The sequence below is a fragment of the Mesoplodon bidens genome (genome assembly GCF_964165515.1).
Source record: "Mesoplodon bidens genome assembly, chromosome: X".
Classification (NCBI taxonomy): Eukaryota; Metazoa; Chordata; class Mammalia; order Artiodactyla; family Ziphiidae; genus Mesoplodon; species Mesoplodon bidens.
The window spans coordinates 120,104,712-120,129,795 of record NC_138163.1 but is presented as its reverse complement, the minus strand read 5'-3'; the positions used below and the strand labels follow the sequence as shown (position 1 = coordinate 120,129,795).

The window sequence follows — 25,084 nt, the reverse complement described above, 5'->3', positions numbered from 1 at the left end:
GAAGTTAGCCGTCCAAGAAAGTCATCCAAAAAACCAGACGTTTCGTTAGTAATGGTTGACATAGTGTAGTAGATTCTTGTATTAGAGCTCAGACTTACAAAATTTTTATTAAAAATTTTATTTATAGTCATCTTTTTTTTTAGGCCCTGGGTTTGTGCTAACTGATATAGATTTTAATGTTCCTGAAAAAGTAAATACAGATAGACACAAACTGCTATTGTACTGTATTTTAGTATATTTTATATATGTACATAAAATATGTATTTTAATAATACAATGATAATTTCTTCCTTTACTTTTTATTTCCTCCCTCCCTCCCTTTCTTCTTTCTTTTAAAAATAGAATATCACATCCAAGCTCAAAGAATACAAAGAGCACATATACAAGTTCTTATCCCCCTGTTTCACTATAGTGAAATGGTTGGATTGGTTTTAAATTGGGTTTAGGGATGGTGACTTTTGGTAGTATCTTTTCTCTTCTCTATTATACAGACACTTCTTCACTCTTTCCCCCCACTCCATACCATCATCCCCTTTCCCTTCAAAGTAATGATCATGTTTAAACTGTTGGCTTTGGAATCAAACCAGATGAATGCCTTGGAATTAACTAGCTTTTCTCTTATCTGCCTCCCAGTAAAGATACTTCTTTTATGCTACATTTTAACTTAAAACCTATATTGATTTCAGAAGTTCAGGATTGAGAAGGGCTTTGTAGTAAGCATATAGAGGAACTGTGGCCTGATTTTATCTGTGATTGAGAATGCTGAGATGCCATTATTAGCAGTCAACTTTAATGCTCTTCATAATATGATGAGAGATGGTAGTATCTCTGAATTCTTGTGATATTTATTCATCACTTTATAGGTCAAAGATGAACATGAACAGATGTGCAAATATTCTTTTTAAAAATTTCAGTAAGTCATTGAATCTAAGAGTCTACTAAACAGCTTTTATAAAGTTTTTAGAGTCCGTCTTGACAGATTTCTTCCCTCTGAAAGTCTCATTTAAAAAGATGATAGGGCTTCCCTGGTGGCCCAGTGGTTGAGAGTTCGCCTGCCGATGCAGGGACGCGGGTTCGTGCCCCGGTCCGGGAGGATCCCACATGCCGCGGAGCGGCTGGGCCCGTGAGCCATGGCTGCTGGGCCTGCGCATCCGGAGCCTGTGCTCCGCAACGGGAGAGGCCACAACAGTGAGAGGCCTGTGTACCGCAAAAAAAAAAAAAAAAAAAAAAAAGATGATAAAGTAGCAAGTAGTAGTGTCATGGGTAGTGTACACTGGCACAAACATTCTTTGTCACAGTATAGCTGCCTTTGAGGTCAGGATGACCTCTTCATCTAGTCATTGCTCTCTAGATGTTGTGATGGCTTCTAAATTGATTGTATGTTTCTTGAGGACAGGAGCTGTCTATTGCATCTTAGCTACTTACGTATATTCCCCATCAAATCCTTTGGCATATTAGATGTGAAATATTTGTTGAATAAACGAATGCTATAGCTGAAAGTCTGTGGACATCATGCCTCATCCAAGGTATTAATGACACATCTCTTCCCTACCAGTAGCTGTGGCTGTTACTTGGTTCTGGTCAGGCTAGATATGGTAGCACTACTTTATGGTACTTAGGAGTTTTCTGGCTCTCTGAAAGGTGGAGTGTTTGAATCATCCAGTTGTTACTCAAATTGTTTCTTAGTTCTCCATGAATCTGAGACAGCTGCCAGGCATCCCTAATTTCTTTGCAGTGGTCTTCACCCTCCTACAGTTTCACTCTGCAGCTGCATAGTCAAGATGCTATTTTGTGAAACATCAGTTTGTACAATAGGGAAAGTTGGAGAAGATCTGGTGATAATGAGTCAGGCACTGCCTTATAACAGCTGCAGGAAACAAAATATTCTTTGGGTGCCTCTGATATTAATATGATCAACGAAATGTCACTCTAGGTCTTATTGACATCTCTCATGTCTTTTAATTAGGACAGTTAGGTAGGAGATGAATGGAAGTTAGGTGTTCCTTTCTAATCCTAGATTCAATTTAAGTTTTGAAATAAACTTTTTTTTTGGTAATAGCTTTTCATACACATACCATACTGTTCACCCGTTTAAAGTGTGCAATTCTGTGGTTTTGGGTATATTCATAAACTTGTGCAACCATCCTCATGATCAATTTTAGAAATTTTTTCATCTCCCCAAGGAGAAACCCCATATCCTTTAACTATCACTCATATTATCCCTCTCCATCGTCTCCAACTCTAAGCAAGCCCTAATCTACTTTCTGTATTTGCCCACTCTGGACATTTCGTATCAATGGTATCCTATAATATGTGGTCCTTTGTGTCTGGCTTCTTTCACCTAGCATAATGTTTTCAACATTCGTCTATGTTGTAGCATGTATCAGTACTTCATTCCTTTTTTTTTACTGAATAATATTCCATTGTATGGGTATACATTTTAGTCTGTTCATCAGTTAATAAACTTTTGGGTTGTTTCCACTTCTTGGCTATTAGGACTTCAATATCAACATTTGTGTACAAGTTTTTGTTGGATATATGTTTTCATCTCTTCTGAGTATATATGTGGGAGTGGAATTGCTGGGTCATATGGTAATTCTATGTTTAACCTTTTGAGGAGCTGCCAGACTGTTTTCTAAAGCAGCTGCACCATTTTACATTCCCACTGGCAGTGAATGAGGATTCCATTTTCTCCACATCCTCTCCAGTACTTGTTAATACTGTCTTTTTGGTGATAGCCATCCTAGTGGATATGAAGTGTGGTATCCTCTTGTGGTTTTGATATACATTTCCCTGATGGTTAATGATGTTGAGCGTCTTTTCACGTGCTTGTTGGCCGTTTGTATATGTTCTTTGGAGAAATGTCTGTTCAGATCTTTTGCCCTTTTTTAAAATATTTATTTATTTATTTGGCTTTGTTGGGTCTTCGTTGCTGTGCGCGGGCTTTCTCTAGTTGCGGTGAGCGAGGGCTACTCTTCGTTGTGGTGTGCGGGATTCTCCTTGTGGTGGCTTCTCTTGTTGCAGAGCACAGGCTCCAGGCACACAGGCTCAGTAGTTGTGGTGCACGGGCTTAGTTGCTCCGTGGCATGTGGGATCTTCCCCGACCAGGGCTTGAACCCGTGTCCCCTGCATTGGCAGGCGGATTCTTAACCACTGCTCCACCAGGGACGCCCATTTTGCCCATTTTTAAATTGAGTTATTTGTCTTTTTTTTACTGAGTTGAAAGAATTTTTGATATATTCTAGATGCAAATCCCTTATATATGATTTGCAAATATTTTCTCCCGTTCTGTTGGTTGTCTTCACTTTTTTGATAGTATCCTTTGATGAACAAAAGTTTTAAGTTTTGATGAAATCCAGTTTATCTAAACAGGCATACCTTGGAGATATTGTGGTTTTGATTCCAGACCACTACAGTAAAGCAAATATCACACTAAAGTGAGTCACATGAATTTTTTTGGGTTCCCAGTTATGTTAACACTATACTGTAGTTTGTTACATGTGCTTTAGGTCTTTAAAAAATGTACATATCTTAATTAAAAATATTTTATTGCTAAAAAAACGCTAATCAGCGGCCATGGCTCACAGGCCTAGCCGCTCCGCAACATGTGGGATCTTCCCGGACCGGGGCACAAACCCATGTCCCCTGCATCGGCAGGCGGACTCTCAACCACTGCGCCACCAGGGAAGCCCCAATTGCTGTACTCTTAATTCCATTCCATTGATCTATATGTCTGTCCTTATATTGTTTTCATGTTATCAGAAATGGGTAGTGAATTTGTAAAATTTACTACCCTAAATATTAAAGTCTGAATTTTAAAGGCCAGGCAAAAATCCATAAGTGAGTTTTTAAAGGTTTAGCAAAATTAACAAATTATGGCAACATAGTGTGTTCTTATGGAAAACCAGGATACTTGGGTATGTGTGCTTACTGTTGATAGTAACATCAAAGAAAACAACTAATATGCATCTGGAGTATGGGGCTTCTCCTGCCAAAGCCTGATCACTTGGCAGAGAATCTCTGTTCTAATGTAAACCTTTATGGTGCTTCATTTCTAATACACATTTTAATAAAATATGTGCTTTCAGTTATTTTAAGCAGTTTTAAAGAAGACAAACATTAACAAAAATTATAGCAAATAATTTAATCTTGGAACCTTTAAACTAGTTGGGTTAAGTAAAAGTTTATCAACATTTTTAACATGTTTATTGTAAACTTGGAAATTTTACTTGGTGCAGACCATAACTTTAATAAAACTTTTTGATGACAGTGAGTGTGGAGTAATAACATAGCTGTGTTCTCTCCAGTTAGTTGTTTTTATATTCTAAGGTCAAAGACCTTTTCACTAAGATAAGATTGTATTCAAAACACCATGTTCTGCAGTATGCAACTGCTTTTATAAAAGCTGAATGTTAATATATCATTAGATTGGTTAGTTCTTAACTAATGCTTATTGAACTATTTTGGTGTAGTAGCATATATATATATATGTATATATATATTTATATATATAATTTAAGTCCATTTGAATTAATATTTCAAGAAAGAGTTCAGATACTAATGTGTGCAAAATGCTCTCAGACTCATCAGACCCATCTTCTAATGGCCCTTGAGTCAATGGGCATTTCCATCAGAAGATATAATTAAGTTTGTTTAGTGAGGTTTGTTTTTAATAAAGTTCTCTTTTGGGGGAAAAATGTTTAGGCTTGTGTTTATGGTTTGATTGTTATCAAGTCAATATGGACAGTTTAAAAAAATTTTTTAAACTTAAGCTTTTTTATCCCAAGAATTATTTAGTTGGAGATTTGTAACAAGTTGGTAACAATAAAAGTAGGTAATAGTAAACCTTCAATAAATAATATCTTTGTGCCAGAACTTACTATATAATTTGTTAATTATAGCAACCTTATAACGTTGGTGTTACCACTGTTTTACAGATTGGGGAACTGAGGCTCTGTTTAAGTAACTTGTCCAAAGTTACACACCCAGCTAGCATTAGGGTGAACATTCGAAATCAAGTGCGTTTTATTCCAAAGTGTCTAGTCCCCACTCTCATATTGCCCTTCTTCATGTGTGTGTGTGTATAAAGTTAATACTACAGAGCAGTAGAGTTTGGAAAAAATAGTGCTTATTGGTGGACAGAAGAGGCAAATAGAGTTCAAGTGATTTACTAAAATTTGCAGTATTACTGAATACCCAATTTCAAGGACGTTAGGAAATAATTTAGAGGGGGCGTAAACATTTTCTTATTTAACCCATCATAGCAGAATCTACCCAGGCAGCCTCCAAACCCTTTTCCATTGTTTTTCTACCTCAGAAATGTTGTTTTTTTCAAATTTATGTTTACATGAGAAAAAGGAATTGTATATAAACTATTATTTTTATACTCTTGCCCATGTTTACTTTTTCTTGTATCTTTATTCACAAACATTTATTGATAAGCCACGATAAGCTAGGAACTGTGCTAGCAGTTAGAGATAAACAGTGAAAGTCTCTGACTTTAAAAGTTCACAGTCCTGGAGAGAAGACATACCGAAACAGATAATTACAGTTTAGTGTGAAAAGATATATAACTGGATGTACAAAGCATTTTGGAAGCAATAAGGGAAAAGATGTTGGTAAATTTGGGGTACACTTGGGTGAGCTAAATGCTATGAAAGTGTTATAAGCCAAAGTTCTGTGGAAGCTTGGTTGAAGACATAACTGAATTTATTTCATCTCTACTCCTGTGCATTTCCTTCCCTCTTATATTGTTTTGAAGCAAATTCTGCACGTCATTTCATTCATAAGTATTTCAGTATATATTTCTGAAAGATAACGATTGAAAAAAAAACAGTAATACCATTATCACATCTTTAAAAAATAATGTGGGATGAACTTAATTTGAAGGGGGAATGAAATGTTCAGTGGGCAGCCGAGGAGGGAGGAATGGCAGAGAGGAGAGCATGTTTATTTGGAGGGAGCTGGGAAAGATCTGTCAGTGTTCAGAGACTTCTTCTTTGGGGTGCAAATAATGTGTCTGATGAGGTGAATGGAGAAATTGATGAGAAGTGAGTGGCAAAATAGAGAAAGGCACAGTCATAAAGGCTCTTGAATATACTAAGAAGCCTGCTCTGCCTTTTTGATGTGGGGAGTTGTTAGAGGGTTGTAAGCAGATTAATAGTAACATGCTTAGATTTACGGTTCAGAAAAGTAACCTTAACGGCGCTTTCGAGAGCAGACAAGATAAGAGTAAAATCAGAAACCAAAAAGGTACACTATGGGAGGAGGTTGTAGTAGTCCAGCTGAGGAACAGATGATGATGGTTTGAAATAAGGTTCTATCAGTAGAGTTTGACGGAAACTGCTTCATGACATACTTAGAAAGTAGGATTTGGATTAAATTTAGGGTTGAGGAAGAGGGAGGGTTTGAAATTCCCTCTCAGGCTTCTGGCTTGTGCAGCTGGGCAGATGGTAAAACCATCACTAGAGGCAGAGCACGTTAGACAAGCTGAGGGTCTGTATACATGGTTGCTGCCTGACGCTGTCCACTGTACAGCCACAGTGTCAGCGGCACCCCGCGGATGCAGTGTGTGGTGGCCCTGGCCTTCTAGTTTAGGTGTTTTGACCAGTTGATCTGATGTTGCTCCTAATTAAGCACAACTTTTGTCATAGTGTAGACATCCAATAAAAAGTTGTTCGGGGAATGAATGATAAATAAATCCAAATCTCTGTATGTTTAATGCATAAACTCTGAGGATTAGTACAATCTAATAACTTGTTTATTGATTCTAGGGGCTATTAGTACAGGAGACATGGTAAAATATTTGTTTATTCCTTTGTTCTGTGGGCTGATGGTTGCATGTGTATGTATCTTACCTTTTTTTTTTTTTTTTTTTGCGGTACGCGGGCCTCTCACTGCTGTGGCCTCTCCCGTTGCGGAGCACAGGCTCCGGACGCGCAGGCTCAGCGGCCGTGGCTCACGGGCCCAGCCGCTCCGTGTCATGTGGGATCTTCCCGGACCGGGGCACGAACCCGTGTCCCCTGCATCGACAGGCGGACTCTCAACCACTGCGCCACCAGGGAAGCCCACCTTTTTTTAATATATGTGCTCTATCAGTTTTCGTCCTTAAACCATTTGATAAACCACAATAAAATTTTAGAATTTAAAAAATGCATATCCACATGGGAATATTTCTAAAATGTGAGAGAAGTCTTATTTATTGAACTAAGACTATTTTAGAGAAGATGTCTAGTGTGTTCTGGTAAAATTCAAAAAGGTTTGTGTTAATGCATCTAAAATTATTGTCTTTACTGTAGGCATTCTGAAATTTATTTAGAAATCAACACTAAAATTAGTGAATTAAGCTCTCAGTTTAACGTCCAATCAGGATGTCAGATTTATACTAAGAATAAAGTGCTCAAATAAGGTAAAGATGTTGTAGTCCTTCCCTCTCCCCACGACAAAAAAGATTGTGTTAAAAAGTCTACATCTTGTAAGTCTTAGAAGCATTTGGAGCTTCAGGTTGGCCTTGTGATTCATATTTACTGTTTATCTGCTTGAGACCTAGATAAAAATTGTCTGATAGCTTGCCCTTGGAACAGATCTCTGATTACTTGGTGGGATAATGGAGTTGGTCAGTGGAGAGAGAGGAGGAGAGAGGAGAGAGGGAGAGAGAGAACATGGCTGTCCTTTCATAGGGATCCTAGAGAAGCAACATGGTGTATGGAAATAGCACCTGTAGCTTAGAGTCAGCCAGCCTTCAACTTGGATGCCATTCCTGCTTCTCAGCAAGTTACTGACTTCACTTTGGCCTTAGTTTCCTTATTTGTGCAAAGGCAGTAATACTACCTGACCTACAGAGTGGTTGTGAGAATTAGAGGTCATGCGCACCAGGCATCCAGCACAAAGCATGCCTATCAGTAACTACTGGCCTTTGGTGTTATCCACACAGAGTATCTCTGTTGGTGGCATCCACTGGGCTAGCAAGACTAACTCTGGACTGGCTTCATTCAAGACCTTCCTGTTGTCCCATCAGGGGATTTTGGGGTAAAGGCAGGCAGAGGGTGGGATTGTAATAGTCATTCCTTTTCCCCCTGAATTGGTTAAGAAGTCAGTTCTTGCTTAACTAGTTCTTAATTAACTAGGGGTCTTAGACCAATTCAGTGCAATTTGGCAAATATTTTTCATTAATTATATCTCTGACACCATGCTGGAGATCGCTGTAAGTTAGGATAGGCACTTGAATGTCTCTGATGCATTAATTCCCTGTCTACAGAATGAGACTATAATTTCATTAAGCCTTTGAACCCCTCTAGGAAAGTTTCAAGAATTAAAGGAGATCAGATTATAACCAATTTTTTCAAATCTTTTATAGGCTATATAATAAAATTAAGGTGAAATTTTAACCTCAGAAGGAGGGTTCTTGAGGAGGAAGGTAAGAGAGGGAGGTCTAAAAGTGAACTTTTAAGTGTGTTTATCTACTAGAGCACTTGCTGCCTTGGCAGAATGCTTCTTGCATGTTAGTCTTTTAGGTGCTCTGGTTTCACATCTGTAAAATAGAGATAAAACACTTCAGTCCTGGGGTTGTTGTCATTGATTTCATGATAAAATATAGCGAAACTACCCACCACAGTGTCTGGGACATAACAGATGATCATGAGCTTAGGTATCCTTTTAGGTGGAACTACCCATCCATGGTGTCTTCACTATCCAATACCACCCGCCCACACTGGAACCCTAAGGATGTCGAATACCATGTTTTTATTCTATAGTTTTTCTTTTGATTGGATTTTGGTTTAGAGGTTAAAAAAAAATTGAAGTGATTAGGTAGTAAGATGACTGTTGGACTCATCAGAGTAAGTTAGAATAGGCTCTTGGTTCAGAGAACCAAATTCTCTCTTCAGCAGCAATACTGAGGTATGGTTTTATGAAAAGGCTTGGTTTCCCACCTAGACATCAATCCTAACATTTATAACCTGGCACTCTTGTTAAACCTTTAGAAAAGATATGTGTATTCAGGCTGTCCCTTGAAGTAACTTATTTAGGAAGTAAAATCATCTTTATTTTTCTTTCAAATTAAGAAAATAATCTGTTTCAAGATCTATCAGGTAGCTTCCGGTTCTGAAAGGCTGGGGTTTACTGACTGATCCATGTCCTCCTTGTGGGTACTGGTCATATAAAGACTTCAAGCTTAATTAGACTTTGTTGTTGAGACTGATTATGCCCTTATAGCACGGGTTTTCTTTCTTTCTTTCTTTCTTTCTTTCTTTTTTTTTTTTTTTTTGTGGTACGCGGGCCTCTCACTGTTGCGGCCTCTCCCATTGCGGAGCGCAGGCTCAGCGGCCATGGCTCACGGGCCCAGCCACTCCACGGCATGTGGGATCTTCCCGGACCGGGGCACGAACCCGTGTCCCCTGCATCGGCAGGCGGACTCTCAACCACTGCGCCACCAGGGAAGCCGGAGGTTTTCTTTCTTAATTGTTTGTGCCATCTAAGAAATACACTATCAAGTTTGACTTACTTCTCTGTCCAGGTTTTTTTCTTTGAGTTCTTCTTTTTCCAGTGACTCCCCTCTTGAAGCTTTCTGTCTTTCTGATCCATTCTGGATTAGTTGCGTTTTAGGCTTACTATAATGCAGACATTTTTCTAAAGTTTTCCTTTTCTCATTTCCTGAGACTAGTCCACTGTTTTCTGGATCCCTATGCCATGTTCTTCCTTGATTTACTCCCTTATTTTACTGGGCCACATATTGAAATAACTTCCTAAGGAGTCTAGATTTGTATACTAAAAATATTTTTTCTTTTCTACCCTTGAAGTTGATTGATGACTTGGTTAGGTACAGAAGTCTAGGTTGAAGTGAATTTTCCCTGAGAATTTGTGGTGGCATGTTTCATTGTCATCCAGCATTCGGTTTAGAAGCCTGATGCCATTTTGATTCTCATTGCTTTGTAGATGTTTCTTTTTCTTCTGGAAGTTTTAAAGATCATCTCTTTATCCCTGTTGGTCTGAAATATCATAGGGTTTTGTTTAGTTAGGTGTGGGTCTTTTTTCTTTTCATTTCTTTTTTTAATATTTATTTGTTTATTTGGCTGCGCCGGGTGTTAGTTGCAGCACACGGGATCTTCGTTGCGGCATGTGGGATCTAGTTCCCAGACCAGGGATCGAACCCAGGCCCCCTGCATTGGGAGCGCAGAGTCTTACTCACTGGACCACCAGGGAAGTCCTGTGGGTCTTTTTTCATGTGTTGTGTTATCATGCATAGTGAGCCCTTTGAAGATTCATGTTCTTCAGCTCTCTGAAATATTATTTTATTTAATATCAATATATTGCAAGATGAATTAAATATATAGTTTCTAAATTGCGCCAACCACATTTCAAGTGCTCAGTAGTCACATGTGGCTAGTGCAGATACATGGAACATTTCCATCATCGCAGAAAGTTCTCTTGGTTAGCACTGACCTGAAGGCTCAGTGAAATTGCAAACATGATCTCTTAAAACTCAGAGAAGAGATACAAAGTTTCACAAAATGTATTACAAGACAATAGAGGCAGAAAACAAACTGACAGAATTCAGAAAGAAATTGAAAATATGTAAGAGAAAGTAAAAGAAAGGAAAAATATGATCAAGATAAAAGCTACCACAGAAACAACTATAAGCATAAATATGCCTCAGTATATAACCAGGGGCAGAGGGACACCTGGCTTTAGAAAATCACAAAAATGAAATGGTTAAAAAAAGAGAGATATAAATGATTATGGAGAAGATGGATAGATATGGAATACAGATAAAGGAGACAAATGCACATAAGTGAAATTCCAGAAGAAGGGAATAACTGATGAATTAGAAAAATATTTATAATGGAAGGAATTTTTCTGAAATAAAGATTGGACTCTTCAAGGAACTTTCCTGAAATAAAGATTGAATATTTCTTTCAAGAAGTTGACAGAATGATAAAACCACTAAGTCATAATCACAGTGATGTTTAGTGAACTTTGGGGATAAAGTATTATAGGGACATCCACACAGAAATACTCAGTGCTAGAAGACAGTGGAACAATCTCTACAAAGTTCTGAGAAAATGTAACTTAAGAATACAGTACGCCTGTATTTTGCTATAGTTTTGCTATTGCTAATGAGATCGTTGATAAGCCAAATTTTTCTTCAGCTTTCAAGTTTAAAATACCAGATGAGGGGGCTTCCCTGGTGGTGCAGTGGTTGGGAGTCCACCTGCCGATGCGGGGGACGCGGGTTCGTGACCCAGTCCGGGAGGATCCCGCGTGCCGCGGGGTGGCTGGGCCCATGGGCCGTGGCTGCTTTGCCTGCGCATCCGGAGCCTGTGCTCCAAGACGGGAGAGGTCACAACGGTGGGAGGCCCACGTACCGCAAAACAAAACAAAACAAAACAAAACAAAACAAAAAAACCCAGATGAGATGTAAAGATGATTATTACATAAGGCTTGAGGAAACTGTGATGCCAATTTTTTTTTAATAGAAAAAACTGGGAAGAAAATTTAGTAACTAATGATGCAATATCTGGTTAGTGAGACTATTGGTGATTTTTTTTAATACTAAATTTTATACAGTGAACATATATTTCTTCAAAAATCAAAAGATGAGAATAGAGGTCTGAGTTCTAAAGACAAGTACCTCTTCACTCTCTCTCCTACCCCTCACTTATTTACTGACGGGGCAAATCACATATCATCTCAGAGCTTTCCTTTCTTTATCTGGAAAAGGTAAGAATCAAATGAAATACAGGTACATAGAAATGCTAAGGAAATTGAAAAGTACATAGAAATGCTAAGGAAATTGCAAAATGCTATGCAAATGGTAGTTATTATTAGAGGTGGCCTTAATTTCCAGAAATCATGCTCTTCTATTTTGGAAAGGGCTTATTCTGAAGCTTTAGTTCTTCATTACAGCATTAGAAAAAGGAACTTAATGCAGAAATCATATGTATGATGACTCAGTTTTATCAAAGCCTTCTTTGTCTGTTTTTAGAAATTCATTTTTAATGGTAACTTTAAAATCACGGTGAAATTTTTAGTACTTAACAGGACCACCAAAATGTTGTGTTTTTTTTAAAAAAACAAATCACTTCTGTAATATATTTCATATTCAGAATAATTTCATAGGTTGAGTTAGTGGGACACATTCTCAAGGTGAAAATCTGAAGGTGAATTCTACTTTTGTCTAATAATAGAATAGCTTTGCTAGGCTTTGGTAAGTCTGTATATTTCAGATGTGTTTCCCACACATGTATGAAAGCAAACAGAAATGTCTTACTCTAAGTTACAGGTAAATGCATGACATTTTGCAAGCTCCAAAATGATTGGATTTTGGTCATCAGAGGTTTTATCTTATGAGTACCAACAAACTCAACATATGCACAAACAGCTAGCCTGACTTTGTTCTTTGTAAACACAAGGACATTTGATTTTCCAGTACATGTTAGAATCAGTTTTGACAAACCTTGCCAAAAGAGGCCAAGCTTCATCAACAATATCAAACTATTCAGAGATGAGTTCTCTGAAGACATACAGATTTATTCAGGACTCTCCTGCTAGTTTGGTGAGATCTTCAGCCTTCTAATGCCATCTCAGTTTGAAGTTCCAAAGCCACCTTTAAGAAAATAACAGTGGCCCTGTCAGCTGGGTATGTCATAGAAATATTTAGCTTTGAAAAAGGGTAAGTACACATCAGGCCAGAAATAAGGACATAATGTCGATTCTTTCCCTGTACAAATCATTTTTATAAAGCATAGTCAAGATACTTGAATTTAGGTAGCTATATTCAGTTCAGGGAACCTTCTCTTTGTTCTTAAAAACCGCAGAGAATTTAACCAGCTGGTCTCTTTGAACCTTCATATCGGTAAGCTTGTCCTGGATCAGCTCATTTTCTCTAGCTTCTCAAGCTCTTAACCCCTCTGCCATTCTCTTACTGGTGACCAAGGCCCTTACCTCCTGTTTCATATCCACAGTTGAAGCCACCAGCCATGAATTCTTCCAACTTTCTGCATTACAGTCTTCCTTTCCCTTCTCTAAACACAACATAAGCTTCATTCTCATCCATGTTTACCTTCTCAGGTCTCAGAAGGATAGCGTATTTCTCCTCCTATTTAAGGAAAATTCCTTCATCTTTATGCCTCGTTTCATCTTCTCCCTGTTCTTCTGAGATCTTGATCCCAAAATTTCACCAGGTTCTCTGGCTTCAGCCTCTCACTTTTTATTGTATTTTCTCTCACAGACTGAGCATACTCGAGTATTTTTAATCAATTAAACAGAAAAGTCCTTGATCCTGCAATGCATTCTAGTTTCTACCCTTTGTTCTCCATTTTTAAATTGGACTTTTTGAAGAAATTCACACCTTCCATTGAATCCTCAACCCACTCTAATCTGACCATATATAGCCTTCACTACACTGCTCTTCAGCAGGAACACCAGTGACTTCCAGGTTACTGTTGTCAGTGCAGACATTCCCCTTTGACTTGTGTGCATGCTGCATTATTGCCATGGGCCTTACTAGGATTCTTGGAACTTCTAACTCCCTAGCTTCCTTTATGACCTTCCACCAACCTGTCCAGCTTTCCCTTCTCAGGTTCCTTTGTGAACTCTTCTTCTTGTCCCTCCCTTAAACCATGACATTCCCTAGGATGTCCTCAGTCCACTCTTTCCTCATACTGCAGGTTCTCACTGTGATCTCAAGGCTTAGTTAACATGGATCCGATGGCTCCCAAATCTGTGGGTCAGCCTTCAGCTTTCAGATTTGAGTATCTAGCAGCTGACTTCACATCTCAGTCATTCCTTGAATCATTGATTCATCAGTATTCTGAGTGTCTGCTATCACCAGACTCTGTCTTAAAAGACTGAATAATGAAAATACAGATTCTGCTCTATCAATGGGAAAGACGGAGGCAACACACCCCTAGTGACAACACAGTGAATCGTATACTCTGTGAGAAACAAGCAAAAGGTTCTGTGGGTCACAGAGGAATAGGGACAGGCACTTGCTCTTAGAGCTTTTAGGGATGTTACCCTTGGACCTTAAGTTAATTAATTAAACATGCAGAAGAGAGATACTTTCTCTAATTTCCTTCCATTTCTTCCCCCAGTCATTCAGTCACCCATATCAGAAACCCCATGGTTATCCTTGGCTCCTTTTGTCATGTTCACTTTTCAGTTGGGCACCAGGTTCTGTGATTTCAGTCCTAAGATACGACTCAAGTGTAGCCCTCTTCCCCATCCATACTACCTCTGTCCTAATTTTTGAGGCCTTGTCACCTGTTACCTGCATTATTGCGGTAGAATCAAAAGTGATATCTCTGCTTAAATGTTTTGATCCCTTTGAATCCACCTTTCTCAAGGCCAGCATGGTGTAGCAGAAATGGTGATCTGACCTTGTCACTGCTCTGCCTAAGAGTCTCCCACCATCTACAGCAGAAGTTCTCAAACTGCTGATCAGAATCCCTGGGGCAGGGTTCCTCTAAATCTGTCTATCAGGCCCCACCCCTGCTAATTCTGATTCTGTAGAACTGCTTGGCGAGGGCCTGTGTTTTTAAGTTTGCTGAGAGATTGTGACACCTTACCAGACCGAAAAACCTCCTGCCTACCAGGGTCAAGCATGAGCCCCTCTGCCTGGTTGTACGAAAGCCCTCTGTGACCCGGCTCTAGCTTAGCAGTCAGCCACGTTTCTCACCATGTGCTGCATGTCTACTTGTTTAGGTAAAATCATCCAATTTTTTGTGAATCAAGTTAGAGATTATATTTGTAAAAAGGGCTTTTGAAAATGGTAACTTTTATTTAAATATCTGTTATTATTATTTGTCATGTATTTCCTGCCTTTTTAGTGGATGATGCTGGCAAAATAGAACACGATGGTTCCTCTGGAATGACCATGGATGCAGAGTCGGAAATCGATCCTTGTAAAGTGGATGGCACTTGCCCTGAAGTCATCAAGGTGTACATTTTTAAAGCTGACCCTGGAGAGGATGACTTAGGTAAGAGGAAACCTTCAGCATAGTATACCTCCTGATCAAACACTTCAACCTAATTATTTTTTGGTGGTTTAAACTGAGAATATTTGTAATCTTTTCTGAAGATAACATTTTAAGCAAGGGTTCCAATATAGCAGTAGAAAAGTATGTAAAATGTAGTAAGTGAAACAGGTGGAAATGAAGTCTTCACATAAATTCTTGGAGCCTTCATCTTGTCTGATAGGTGGCACTGTAGACATTGTGGAGAGTGAGCCTGAGAATGATCATGGAGTTGAACTACTTGATCAAAATAGCAGTATTCGTGTGCCAAGGGAAAAGATGGTTTATATGACTGTCAACGACTCTCAGCAAGAAGATGAAGATTTAAGTAAGTAGGTGGCCTTTTTGTGGGAGAGAATTTTATGTTCCTGTAGCTCTTTTTTTTCCCTTTTCTTTTTTTAAAAAATATGGCCAGTATCTGAAGGAAACAAGTAGGATTATTGTAGAGATTATTATTCTGCTGTATTTCAAGGGAAACATCAATGACTTATTATGTGTGCTCAGAATGTTGCTTTAAAAACAAATTAAGGAACTATATTCAGTATCCTATAATAAACCATAATGGAAAAGAGTATGGAAAAATAAGATTATTAAAGAAGCACATTATGGTAAAAGCCAAGAAATGTATGATTCATTCAATAAATATTTATTGAGTGCTTACTACGTGAAAGCTATGTTCTAGGTATATAACATGTGAACCTTCTTTCTACTTGTCTATTAACTGAATTCAAGTGAAAATATCTTTTCCTGTGATATCTGTAAACCTGGTCACACAAGTTTCTATAATTTTCTACTCAGATGTTGCAGAAATTGCAGATGAAGTTTATATGGAAGTGATTGTAGGAGAGGAGGATGCTGCTGCCGCAGCGGCAGCCGCTGCCGTGCATGAACAGCAAATCGATGACAATGAAATCAAAACTTTCATGCCAATAGCATGGGCAGCAGCTTACGGTAAGTCGCGTTGCAGCTCTTGGGATTGAATTGGTTCCTGAACATGAATTCATGATTGAAAACGGTTTCTATGGTCTTAGGTTTCAGAAATCTGAAATACCAGTACCCTGTAAGGGTTATTTGATTTGCATAAGAGTAGAGGAAGATTATAAAGTCTACTTTTTGTCTTTATTTTTAACAGGAATTTCCTTCATGTGTATATTACATAGAAGGAAGTACTGCAAGAAGTACACAGGCTTTCAAGCTGAAACTTTTCATCTTGATTATATGTGGCCCATGACTTTACAATTTTGGGAGATAACAAGGGAGTCCATGGCCATGGGGCAAAATGCTGACATGTATTTTTTAGATTTGGAAGCTAGGCATTTCCTATGGTCTTGCTATAATAAATGTGGTCATAAAACCCATTACCTAGAATGGGGAATTTCTGTCATTCATGAGTATCATGGCTAACTTTCATTGTTATAGTTAATAAAGAGTCCCTAATTCTTTATAATTTATAATACTGTATAATTTTGTTTTTTAATGCGCATTGTTAGGTAATAATTCTGATGGAATTGAAAACCGGAATGGCACTGCAAGTGCCCTCTTGCACATAGATGAGTCTGCTGGGCTTGGCAGACTGGCTAAACAAAAACCAAAGAAAAGGAGAAGACCTGATTCCAGGCAGTACCAAACAGGTGAGGGCACATGAGTTCCACAGCGCAGCGTGCTTTGCGAGCTCTCAGATGAAACTCTAGTATGTATCCCCAAAGGTGTTGTGATGACATTTTAGCTGCTAGACCACATAGAGCTTTTGTGTATTGAATTTGAAAATATAATTTTAAGAATTCAGTGATATTCATGAATGATTTCCTTGGATTAAAAAAAGGGGGGGCGGATAAAACATGGATGAAAAAATTCAAAACTCGGGTGGTTTTTATGTGGATATGAAAAGAAATCCCTCAAATATGTTGGAAGCATTAACTTTTTTAAAAAACCAAATATATTTAAAGAATCTGATTATGTCAGCATAAAGCAGGAATACTTTACAGAGCAGCAAGGCAAGTACTTCAGTTCTTGTGACATATTCTTGTCTATTCTTGTATGCTGATTTGCATATTAAAATTCTGTAGACATATTTAAGCTTTACTGTAAATTGACATAATTTATATTGTTAGAATAACCAAAGCAGAAACTGTGATTATGAAACTTTGTTTTTATCAATAATTTCCCACCAATTTCTCAATTGATAAGCTACAGTCACTAGTTGGTAGAAGTTACGTATTTATTCATTTATTTATTTATTTTTAAACTGGAGGGAGTGAGGTTAGTACAGTCATACTGAATGGAGTTTCCAGACCAGGTTCTCTTTTTGATGAGGCTGCTGTATCTCTTATGTTGAAAAATTGTAAAAGGAATGATGCTAAGTAGTAAATAGCCTAACATAGGAGTACTTGCCCAATAATGTTCAGAACACATGCTTTAAATTCTTGAAGAAACCAAAACAGAACTTGGTTTGATCACTCATGCTCCTTTCTTTTCCTTTCTTAGCAATAATTATTGGCCCTGATGGACATCCCTTGACTGTCTATCCTTGCATGATTTGTGGGAAAAAGTTTAAGTCGAGAGGTTTTTTGAAAAGGCACATGAAAAACCATCCTGAACACCTTACCAAGAAGAAGTACCGCTGTACTGACTGTGATTACACTACCAACAAGAAGATAAGTTTACACAACCACCTAGAGAGCCACAAGCTGACCAGCAAGGCAGAGAAGGCCATCGAATGCGACGAATGTGGGAAGCATTTCTCTCACGCTGGGGCTTTGTTTACTCACAAAATGGTGCATAAGGAAAAAGGAGCCAACAAAATGCACAAGTGTAAATTCTGTGAATATGAGACAGCTGAACAAGGGTTGTTGAATCGCCACCTTTTGGCAGTCCACAGCAAGAACTTTCCTCATATATGTGTGGAGTGCGGTAAAGGTTTTCGTCACCCATCAGAGCTCAAAAAGCACATGCGAATCCATACTGGGGAGAAGCCGTACCAATGCCAGTACTGCGAATATAGGTCTGCAGACTCTTCTAACTTGAAAACGCATGTAAAAACTAAGCATAGTAAAGAGATGCCATTCAAGTGTGACATTTGTCTTCTGACTTTCTCAGATACCAAAGAGGTGCAGCAACATGCTCTTATCCACCAAGAAAGCAAAACACACCAGTGTTTGCATTGCGACCACAAGAGTTCGAACTCAAGCGATTTGAAACGACACATAATTTCAGTTCACACAAAGGACTACCCCCATAAGTGTGATATGTGTGATAAAGGCTTTCACAGGCCTTCAGAACTCAAGAAACATGTGGCTGCCCACAAGGGTAAAAAAATGCACCAGTGTAGACATTGTGACTTTAAGATTGCAGATCCGTTCGTTCTAAGTCGCCATATTCTCTCAGTTCACACAAAAGATCTTCCATTTAGGTGTAAGAGATGTAGAAAGGGATTTAGGCAACAGAATGAGCTTAAAAAGCATATGAAGACACACAGTGGTAGGAAAGTATATCAGTGTGAGTACTGTGAGTATAGCACTACAGATGCCTCAGGCTTTAAACGGCACGTTATCTCCATTCACACAAAAGACTATCCCCACCGTTGTGAGTACTGCAAGAAAGGGTTCCGAAGACCTTCAGAAAAGAACCAGCACATAATGCGACATCATAAAGAAGTTGGCCTGCCCTAACAACGCTTCTACAGACTTTTGTAGAGATGTTGGCCTTGAAGCAGAAAATTCATTTTAAAGCCACAGTCTCGTTCACATACAATACTGTATATTGATTTATGCTGTGTACAAATAGAATTATTGCTTCTAGTTGACTTTTTTTTTTTACCATTTGTTCAATAGTGTGTTCTGAATTCTATTCAGTTTGTTTAATAAATGGGGAAAAGCAGCAACAAGCAAGTTGCAGCAACAAGCAAGTTGCAGCAACAAGCTTTTAATAAAGTAATCCCTGATTCTATACTGAGTTTTTCTATTTTAGAAGTTTTATATTTATTTAAATATTTACCTTGCTTACCTTGATGGTACTCTTCTAAGACCATTTAACTTAAGGTAATTTTAGATTGGTAACTCTGAAAATACTCATATTGACTTATGTTTTTTTTCCCATAAATTTCTCACAATAAAATTGTCAGAGACATCTACTAATATAAATGGGAGATTTTATGGTCAGGTCTAATTATCCTAACATGGGAGTCATTTACTCATCTTGTTTTAATATTTTCAGACCACATGACAATGAAAGTTTCCATTTGAGCTTTTGTGTCCCTGGCATCGCTGAGTAAAGAGCAGTGGCTGGGTTTGTGTTTACCTTTCGTTTTGTTCAGCAGACAAAATATACTTTTGGGGGTGCTTTCTTTGGAGTATTTACATCTTTTGTCAGCATAGCAAACTTTTAGAAAACTTTATTGAAAAATTTTGCTTGATCCTGTTGTATTTTGTCTTTGCTGCTTTGTGTTGGAATGGTTGTGTGCTACAGATGAGACTTACTGAGGACTGCATTTGGAATCTCCTAGAAGTAATTCGTGGCTCGTAGGATCTTTTGCAACTTTATATATGTAAATGTACCCTGAACTATGTATATGCACATATATATAACATGTATCTGTGTGTATTGCTTATTTTACATATTTATACACACAACCCCAAGTAGTAGTTGTTGAAAATCTATAATGAAAAGTATTAAATTTACAATAACATGAAAGATGCAGGGATGCATGAGAGAGCATTTTGTAAATCATGCTCTTTGGAGAGACTACTCAGGTGAAGAATTAGAAGGAAAATAAGGACACTAGTATTTTTAAAGAGTAAAGGTATTTTCTTTTAAATATCTTTGGTAACTGAAAAATAGAAGTTAAGATGTTTCTAGATAGAATGTTTTCATATAACTTCAGCTCCATGCCTTTATATTTTTCAGAAAAGCTAATGAGAATCCAGACATAACTCCTTCAGTTCTCTCTGAGAAGCCCATGAAGGGATTCTGTGTCCCCAAGTGAGGGGACTAAGGAAGCAGTTGCTCCATGTACCACAGAATGGGTGCTAATTACGACTTACACTGGGCAAGTTCAGCCTGCTCTGTTACTTCTTTGTTACAGCTGGCAACCTTTCAAAAACTTAACACTCAAGCTGGCTTTGATTAGAAGATAGAGGTGTGTGTTTTAAGTGCATGAGGAAAATCTGAGGCCTTATTTGGAACATCACCAAGTCTTTCACAGTTTCGTTTTTCTTTGAAAGTTAACACGTTTTAACAGAGAGTTCTGAATCAGAGTCATAAATTCATGAAGTAAACTTGGTTGGTTAGAATTTGGTTATGTTAAGAGGAATTTTGGAGAACTGAAAACAGGTTTTGAGATCCCTTAAATTGGCTGTCGGCACATGAGTATCTGGTACATCATGGGAGATTTTGGAGTTTTCTCCCCACTTGTTAGCTGCCTTGCCACTTTATTATGGTGTTCCATCCCCTTTGTGCTATTAGGTTTTTAGCTTTCATCTTTCTCTTTGCCGTTGATATTTGTATGCGAGAGTTACATTTATAGGGTTAGAAATCTAATATTTGGTGTTTGGCAAGCCTCTGAAGTGCTAGGTTGATTTAGTCCAGTTCTAAATCAAGTGCTTTAGGCTGGTATAACTCCATCCTGAATGCCAGTCAAAGCCAAGGCATAGGAATGCCTGTGCCCTCTTGGCCCCCATAATGTGCTTTTTTTTTCTAAAGTAACTTGACCATTGTGTGATTCATTGCCCTGCATTACTATTGAAAGCTCTGTCTGTTTTTTTGTGAGAACCTTTAAAATCTCCCTTAATTTTTATTTTTCCCAGAAATAATGTAAAAGAAAACACTTAAACGAAAGTGGAAATTTATTCATTTTAAAACATCCGTAAAAATTAATACAGAAAATATAACGATTATATTTTTTTAAATGAACTGAAAGATAAAGAACACAACAATTTACACACTTTATATTTCTCTTACCTGGTCTGGAATCATACACAGTTCTTTTCTTTTTAAAGCACAATATTGAAACCTTTAAAAGATATTTATGGGTTTGGTCAAGTGAATATGGTAAAATGTATTTGTCTGTATAAAGAGGAAAAAAATTGTAGTCACTGTTATATACTGACATTAGTTTCAACCTAGTTTTAATTCTTAAAACAATTTTGATTAGCAAAGCTAAAAAAATGGTTGTTTCAGTTAAATATTTTAAAGAGGTACAGATTTTTACAAGGACATAATATAAGTTATTGTTCTGTAGAAATATCCTTAAATATTGTATGTCCCTCCCTCTGTACACTTTGTAAAAAAGGCAAAATACATAAAAAGAAAATCATATAGGGATGTGTGACATTATTGTAATTGTGTACTTGAGAATAACGTGCAAAAATAAAAATCAGAATATTTTCCTGTTAATGTTTAGTCTATTTGATACCAGTACTAAGTTAATGCTTTTTCTTAAGAAAAAAAATGTACAGTTTTTGTAAACCTAATAAACATCAAAAGCAGTGGATTATTTTCATTTCCCCATTTCTTAATTCCTTATATGCAGCAGTGGAATGCAAAATGCTTGATCGCTTTGAATTTTGTGACTTGGATTTAAATACTAATAATATTTCAGTTCTGCGAATTTGCAATTAACATTTCAGAGAAGTTAAGAGGTGATTGGTGAGTCCTTTGATGAGCATGTCCTTGAAATTCATTTTTTCTTTTATCTTCATAAAGGATTTGTTTTATTAGCATCTGTAATTTCCCTGAGATAAATTTTCCCATGCATAAAGTGGTTTTTGAGAGCACTTATTTCAGCATCAGTCCACAGCCCAGCCCCACAGCGGAAGCCCTGCCCTAGAGTTACTCCTTTGTGCCCAGTTTGGAGGGCTTTAGTAGATGCTAACATACTAGAGAATGATCATTGTTATAATAAAAATCGGAAGTTAGGTAAAAGTTATCAGGACTCAGAAGAAAATAAGGAAATAGATTTGAGTCATCTTTGATTTTTAAAGATGAGATCCTGCAGTTATTTAACTGTTGGAACAAGTGTTTCCCTAATAGTTGAAACACTAAATAATCAAAATTTGAGGTAAACGATCAAGAAAACATGGTGAATGTCACTGTCCAGAGCCATAAAAAAGGCAAAACCACACCATGCTGAAAAACTTAATTGTAGTAGAACACACCTGACATAACATCTTGCTGGTCTGTGATGCCAACCAGTCAGATAGTGTACTGCTCAGTACTCTGGGAACCTCAGTATTAACAATTTCCTTTATTTCTCACAAATTCTAGGATTCATGGAAGGAAAAGCTTGACCAGTTGAAATCTTGAAAGGGTGATAGTTCAGGGCAGTGGTTTTCAAAGCCTGGCAGCGGCGGCAGCATTATAATCACCTGGACTTTGTTAAAGATGCAAATTCTCAGCCCCACCTCAGACTCACTGAATCAGAAACTGGGTGTGGGACCCAGTGATCTGTGTCTTTACACCTCCTCCAAGTGACTGTGATGCATGCTCAAGTTTGGGAAGCACTGTTTTAGAGCACTTGAGGAACTTAAAAGATTACTGGTGCATTCGTTTTGTGTAGTAGACAAGACACACACACACACACACACACACACACACACACGCACCCAAACCCCAGAAGGAAGCAGTGATGGTGAAATGGGACTCAGTTTATACCTTCACTTTCATATCACTTTAGTCCTTTTGAAATGTTAGCCTGTCAGCCAATAAATATATCTTTTAGTACACATGTAAATAGCCTGTATGTACTTCATAAATCTTGTATGACCTCCCCGAAGTTACATTCCCCAAAGGTAAATAGAAGTCAGAGGAAGATTCACCAAGTGAAAAAGAAGGGCTGAAAAGTGTGTGTTGAATTGGCCCAACATTACTGAAGTAATTCATATCTGAAAAACTATTTTGCCACATTCTGCAGCTGTTTAGATAAGGTCAAGATGAAGTTTGCCCTTTTGGATTTTGTTTTATCTTTTGTGTATGTATTGTTTGCCTTTTTCATAAAACAATTCTTGGATTTGTTATATATTGTTCCTGTTATTTTTGACATCTTTGCTATTGTAAATAAATTCCTATTTTGTTTTAAGTTACCCTAGTGGAGTGTTGGCTATAGACAAGGCATACACACACACACACACACACACACACACATACACACACACACACATGGACATGAGGCTTAAATCACACAGTTAATAAATCCCCAACACGGTATAAGCTGGAAGTGATGTGACCCCTTCAGTAGTTCAGCACTTCTAGCACCAATGAAAGTATCATTGTTGCATGTAGATATAGCATCTGCACCTGCTCGGACTTTAAAATCATTTTAATGGCCCCTGAGATGGAAATTCTTAGTCAACCAAGTTTGAAATCAAAGTAAAAAATCAAGAATTATTTTCCTTTACTTGGTTTTTCCTATTCTCTTGGTCTCTTGTGTTACTTGTGTTGCTGATATTGGTGAACACAAGGGATTTGGCGTTGTAGTGACGTGCTGGTGTTGTAAAGCCACTAAGATAGTTGGCTACAGAAAACCTGCATAGGACTTTTAGATGGCGTTTATTCATTCATGATGTGAATTACCACAGAAATAACTAAACACATTGATGAAAACGGAATAGTTAACTAGACCTATATTATTTTACTTTTCAAGAGAGGCCAATTTCTGCTTTTCCTTCATGCTTGTGTTTGGCTTTAGATGTAGAGCCCATTTCCTTTTGCCTGAACTTTGAAATAAGGGGAGGTATTCCAAAGCCATCTGATGGGGTTTGGAAGGTTCTAATCACATCTGTCCTCCTCTCTGGTTTCTAACCACATTGAAAATAGAAGAAACCACCCACTGAGTGTGTGACTTCATATAGTAAACCTGGATTGAGAGACCCTAGGAGGGAAATGGATTTCCAGTCTAGGCCCTGACTGATGCAGCCAGTCACGAAGGTGTGGGGCCCACCTTACCTTCTGTGAGCTATAGAGAGCCTGCTTGGTCTCCTACCAGAGAAGTGGAGCAAATGGGATCGAAGGGCTGCAGCATCCTCCCCAGCCCTCCCGGGGGAGGCAGAGGAGAGGTCCCTTATGCCATTCTCATAAAAAAAAAAAATAAGGGTTAGTCCAATTCTGGGTTACCCTCTGGCATTGGCCCACTAGCAGAGATCTTTACCTTTGGCCTTGCATATTCGTGTCCGTTTTCCCCCTCTCGAGGTGGTGGTTGTGACAGACTTTCAAAGGTGTAGTTCCTGTTTCTCCCAGGGTAGTATGCTTCAGTTTTTCTTCAGAAAAAGTAACTTCTAAAGGGCAAATTTATTTAACTATACAAAGATGGACATCTTGCAAGTTATTTTAATTGCATATTTTCATAACAAAATTTGGAAAAATGATGATCCGCGATGCCACTTTGCTTTATTAAAGGGCTTGTTCATCTTTGTTCTCTTCCAATCTTAGTCCATACACATAAATCTATGTGTCTTGTAACCACAGCATTGATTCTATGTTCAGCAATTTTCAAACATCAAGTATTTCTGAAACTATTGTTTGACTTAAAAATTTTTTTAATTCACATTCTTTTTGGAGAGAATATGGAAAGTTCAGAATGATACAGAGAAGAAAGTAAAATGCCTTCACCTCTTATCCCATTACCCAGAACATTATTATCCTTTAAAAATTATCTTTACTGAGTTTTATTAGATTTTTCAATTGTAAAATACATGTTATTGTAACTATGAGGTAATCATAGTTAACAGACTGTATGCCTTCCCTTCATGCTCATACAAAACTGTACAAAGATAGATACGTAAAGAGAGCAAGAGGACGTTTGGAGGAATGTAAATTTTTTTGACCAAAATGAGATTATGCATCTTTGCAAGTCACTTAATATATCCTATCCATCCCTTTGGGAAAGTAGACCAAGCTCTATCTCATTCTCTTTCATAGCTGAAAAACTTGCCAGAGATTGTACCCATCATAATATAGTCAACCTAGATACTGTTAGAGAAGAGAGAAATCTATTGATCTTTATATACTTTTCATGGACCCAGCTACTTTACCACGTAATCTTCCCAATACTAATTCGCTTTAGTAGTCTTTTGAATTTG

General features: G+C 37.8%; 1 protein-coding gene across 5 annotated transcripts in view; it reads left to right on the top strand.

Annotated features, from left to right (window-relative positions):
* ZFX (zinc finger protein X-linked) overlaps positions 1-23,041 on the top strand; it is a 59,481-nt gene extending 36,440 nt beyond the window's left edge. For 4 of the 5 annotated variants that reach the window (XM_081222465.1, XM_081222467.1, XM_081222466.1 and 1 more), the window contains 5 exons: positions 14,829-14,978; positions 15,199-15,342; positions 15,813-15,965; positions 16,505-16,645; positions 17,499-23,041. In XM_081222465.1, the coding sequence (XP_081078591.1) occupies positions 14,829-14,978; positions 15,199-15,342; positions 15,813-15,965; positions 16,505-16,645; positions 17,499-18,682 (1,772 nt within the window). In that variant the 3' untranslated portion in view covers positions 18,683-23,041. The remainder of the gene's footprint in view (positions 1-14,828; positions 14,979-15,198; positions 15,343-15,812; positions 15,966-16,504; positions 16,646-17,498) is intronic. The other variant, XM_081222469.1, reaches the window with a different exon arrangement.
* The last annotated feature ends 2,043 nt before the right edge of the window (positions 23,042-25,084 follow it).